The sequence below is a fragment of the Phoenix dactylifera genome, chromosome 14 (genome assembly GCF_051530095.1).
Source record: "Phoenix dactylifera cultivar Ajwa chromosome 14, Ajwa_hap1_PhDact_Kaust_v1.1, whole genome shotgun sequence".
Lineage (NCBI taxonomy): Eukaryota > Viridiplantae > Streptophyta > Magnoliopsida > Arecales > Arecaceae > Phoenix > Phoenix dactylifera.
Genome location: NC_143203.1, coordinates 28,593,009 through 28,597,710, shown reverse-complemented (window position 1 = coordinate 28,597,710; position 4,702 = coordinate 28,593,009). Strand labels below are relative to the sequence as shown.

Below are 4,702 nucleotides of genomic sequence, written 5' to 3'. Positions count from 1 at the left end.
AACTAACACTCCTCACCAGCAGCAACTGGCGATCCGATTTCCCAGGTAACGCATTAATTAGCGTTTAATACCCTTCTCGTGTTCCCCCCAGGCAACGCTTGGAGGAGAGGAGAAACACGGTCGCGGCTGGGCACAGAGAAACCCCGATGGGCGGCGAGCGACAGGTGGCCGACCAACGAGTGGAATGTCCCGAGGCTCGGCCCTCGGATGCCTGGCTAACCCGATGATCATCCCGGGAGCAGACTAGCCGGAAGCCCCGACCGGTCGCCTCGGCTTGCGCCAGCCTAGGCCGACCAACGAGTGGAATCTCCCGAGGCTCGGCCCTCGGATGCCTGGCTAACCCGATGATCATCCCGGGAGCAGACTAGCCGGAAGCCCCGACCGGTCGCTTCGGCTTGCGCCAGCCTTGGCCGACCAACGAGCGGAATTTCCCTGAGGCTTGACAACCCTCAGATGCCTGGCTAACCCGATGATCATCCCGGGAGCAGACTAGCCGGAAGCCCCGACCGGTCGCCTCGGCTTGCGCCAGCCTAGGCCGACCAACGAGTGGAATCTCCCGAGGCTCGGCCCTCGGATGCCTGGCTAACCCGATGATCATCCCGGGAGCAGACTAGCCGGAAGCCCCGACCGGTCGCTTCGGCTTGCGCCAGCCTTGGCCGACCAACGAGCGGAATTTCCCTGAGGCTTGACAACCCTCAGATGCCTGGCTAACCCGATGATCATCCCGGGAGCAGACTAGCCGGAAGCCCCGACCGGTCGCCTCGGCTTGCGCCAGCCTAGGCCGACCAACGAGTGGAATCTCCCGAGGCTCGGCCCTCGGATGCCTGGCTAACCCGATGATCATCCCGGGAGCAGACTAGCCGGAAGCCCCGACCGGTCGCTTCGGCTTGCGCCAGCCTTGGCCGACCAACGAGCGGAATTTCCCTGAGGCTTGACAACCCTCAGATGCCTGGCTAACCCGATGATCATCCCGGGAGCAGACTAGCCGGAAGCCCCGACCGGTCGCCTCGGCTTGCGCCAGCCTAGGCCGACCAACGAGCGGAATTTCCCTGAGGCTTGACAACCCTCAGATGCCTGGCTAACCCGATGATCATCCCGGGAGCAGACTAGCCGGAAGCCCCGACCGGTCGCCTCGGCTTGCGCCAGCCTTGGCCGACCAACGAGCGGAATTTCCCTGAGGCTTGACAACCCTCAGATGCCTGGCTAACCCGATGATCATCCCGGGAGCAGACTAGCCGGAAGCCCCGACCGGTCGCCTCGGCTTGCGCCAGCCTAGGCCGACCAACGAGTGGAATCTCCCGAGGCTCGGGCCTCGGATGCCTGGCTAACCCGATGATCATCCCGGGAGCAGACTAGCCGGAAGCCCCGACCGGTCGCTTCGGCTTGCGCCAGCCTTGGTCGACCAGCGAGCGGAAGAGTTTCCTGAGGCCTAACCCTCGGATGCCTGGCTTAGCGCCGGAAGAGTTTCCTGAGGCCTAACCCTCGGATGCCTGGCTCAGCGCCGGAAGAGTTTCCTGAGGCCTAACCCTCGGATGCCTGGCTCAGCGCCGGAAGAGTTTCCTGAGGCCTAACCCTCGGATGCCTGGCTCAGCGCCGGAAGAGTTTCCTGAGGCCTAACCCTCGGATGCCTGGCTTAGCGCCGGAAGAATTTCCTGAGGCCTAACCCTCGGATGCCTGGCTTAGCGCCGGAAGAATTTCCTGAGGCCTAACCCTCCGATGCCTGGCTTAGCGCCGGAAGAATTTCCTAAGGCCTAACCCTCGGATGCCTGGCTTAGCGCCGGAAAAGTTTCCTGAGGTTTAACCCTCGGATGCCTGGCCTAGCGCCGGAAGAACTTCGGGAATCAAAAGTCAGCAAGAAGCAACCAAGAGCTAAAAAAAAAAAAAAAAAAAAAAAAAAGAGGACGAGGGCGAGATGAAGAAATATTCAACGTGCATTAATTTTCAGGGCCGAGGCCCATACAATTGGGCAAAACGCCGACATACAAAAATAAAAAAGACAATGGAAGGTACAAGAGGTCAGCTTGGAGGAACTCCCGAGTCGGGAACGCCGGGCTCGTCCGCGGGAGGTAGGGAAGCAGCAGGAGAACCAGCAGGCGATGGCGCCGGAGAGGAGTCCAGGAGGGAGATCTCGCTCAGGTCAACTTCGGGATACTTAGCCGACACCCTTGCCAGGCCCTCCTCGAAGCCCAAGGTGAAGGCTTCGGCCCCCGCGTCCGACGCGTCATGGACAAACTCGTCAGACTGGCGATAGGTCCGCACTGCCTCCGACATATCATGGGCGAACTCGGCGGACTGGCGATAAGCCTCTACCGCCTGACGCCCGATTTCCGCCCTCTTCTCGGCCAGCTCCGCCTCAGCTCGCTCCATAATCTGAGCCTTGGCCTCCAAGACCTTCGCCACAATCCGGCCTTCGGCCTCAGAGGAGACCCTCAGCAGATCAGCCTGAGCCTCTTTATGCTTCGCCTCGGTAGCAACCCGAGCGGCCTCGGCTTCCTTCAGGCGCGAACGGAGCTCTTGGATGTCCGTGCATGACTTCTCCAGGGCCGACTCCAGTTCGCCTAGTTTGGCTTCAAAAGAGCGGATTCGGTCGCAGGCGTTGTCGGCAGACCGCTGGGCCTTCTCCCACCGCTCTCGATAGTCCGCGATCTTCCGGGACTGCTTTTCAGCCCGTTCCTCCGCCTTCTTGACCCTGCTTTCGAGGCCCGAGGCGGCTTTGAGTTGCTCCCGAGCCTCTGACAGTTGCTCCTCCAGGGCGGCGAAGCCGAGTGCCCGCTCTTCGGCCTCCCGGAGCCTCGCCTCGAGGTCCCCGGTCGTCCTGCCTGCCGCAGCCCGGCCTCCCTCTTCCATTGCTTTCAGCCGGTCCTCGGCCTTCGCCAAAAGCCCCGCCTGTTCCTTGTAGCACTCCTCCAGACGGATCATGTACTGGGCGAGCTAAGAAATAGGAAAAATAAGGGAGTCAGGCGGAGAACAACAGAGCCAATAAATGGTGAAAGACGGCCAGAAGAACACTCACCGACATGAGACAGACGCAGCTGACGGCCCCAACGTCAGAGACATCCAACTCCCGGACCCGCCGACGGTCCTTCTCCAGCAACACTGTTTCGATGAGATTTCGGGCGCCATCGGTAGTGAAGGCAGACCCCGATTTCTCCCCGGAGCCGGATGGTGGTTCTGCAGCCTTACCCTTATCCATCGCCTGGGGAAGAGTCCGACTGATCGCGCTCGGGGCGGGGGTCGCCCCAGGAATTGATAGGGTCCCGCTCGGCCGGGGCCTCGGCGCGTCCCTCCTCGAGTCATCAGGAGCCGACCGAGTCGAAGGCCGGGTCGGGGACCGATCACGTCCGACCCGTCCGTCTTGAGCAGGCTCAGGTGGCACCTCCGGAGTAGCGGCAACCTTACCACCGGAGGGCTGGTACAGCGTCAGCTGCCGGTCGGTGCCCACGACATCTCCCTGACCGGTGGGCCCGGACTCGTCGGTCGGCATCGGAGGTATCTCCTTACGGGACTTCTTCGCCGGTGGGGCCCCGCTCGGAAGAGCTCGTTTCCTCCTCCGGACTGCTTCCAGCAGGGACGCCCTACCAACAGCCTTCGACTTCACCGACCGCATGACGTCGTCGACCTCTGCAAGAAGGACGGGATGGTCAGGGACTGAGAAACCGAAAGGAAGAAGGAACGAAAGAGAAGAAAAGAGCTAAAGAAACGATGGCGGACTCACGGTCGGTGGGGACCGAGCTCAAACCGACGTTCACCAAGGTATCCTCAGAAATGAGGCGGCCCACCGGGGGAAGCTGGCCCTCGGCGACCAACCCCTTCAAGGCGGCGACGCCCTCGGATTCCTCCCTCGACAACTTCGACAGGCCAATTGGGGACTTCACCGGCGTCCCCCAGATTGCCCTGATTTCCCAGGAGGGGTCTGCATCAACGAAAAAGAAGCGCTCCTTCCAGTGGTGAATGGAGGTAGGACCCTCCTTGACAAGGCCGCACCCTCGCCGCGCTGCGAAGCACCACCACCCTTTGTCCTGGGGGTGGCCGCTCAGGCCGTAGAGCTCCCAGAAAACGTTCAAGGTGGCGGGAATCGCATGCAAGCGACAGAGAACCTGGAAGACCGTCAGAGCACGCCACGAGTTCGGCACCAGTTGCGTCGGTGCCATTCCTAAACCCCGGAGCACCTGTAAGACTAGGTCTGAAGGGGGAAAGCGGAACCCGGCTTGGAGGATGCCCTCATTGATGGCGATCTTCCCTCGGGGAGGATGAGACATCCTCTCCTCAGGCCCTGGGAGCGTGACATTGCAGGCCTCGGAAAGGTGGTACCGAGCCACAAATCCGTCTAAGTCCTCGGCGACCAGTTTTGACTTGATGCTATCTGCTCCCACTTCGCCCATCCCTAATGGCCAATCTACGGTCAGGACGGGGTCAAGAAGGAGGGAAAGGCCGGAACGACTGGGGTGCACTAGTACAAAAAGAAAAAGTATGAAGAGCTCAAAGTAGAAGAGTGGGAAACTCACTTGAAGAGGAGGAAGAACGGCTCCGAGAGCGTCAAAGGAAAAGCAAGCGAACGTTTCGGCGGCAACAATGGTAGCGCAAAGGAGAAACTCGAAAATGTCCGTAAAGAAGAAGACGGACGGGGGAGGGCCCCCGATTAAATAGGCGAAAGGGCAAGTGACACCTCGATGACGCCAGAAGACGCCTGGCCGCCGAAGGG

General features: G+C 61.1%; 1 protein-coding gene across 1 annotated transcript; it reads right to left on the bottom strand.

Annotated features, from left to right (window-relative positions):
- Positions 1-1,913: 1,913 nt before the first annotated feature.
- On the bottom strand, positions 1,914-4,382 carry LOC148700157 (uncharacterized). Its single transcript, XM_088710610.2, has 2 exons — positions 3,716-4,382; positions 1,914-3,621 (listed from the first exon to the last, which is right to left on the bottom strand). Exons 1-2 carry the CDS (start codon positions 4,380-4,382, stop codon positions 2,957-2,959), a joined length of 1,332 nt encoding a protein of 443 aa, XP_088566736.2. The 3' UTR covers positions 1,914-2,956.
- Between the last annotated feature and the right edge of the window lie 320 nt (positions 4,383-4,702).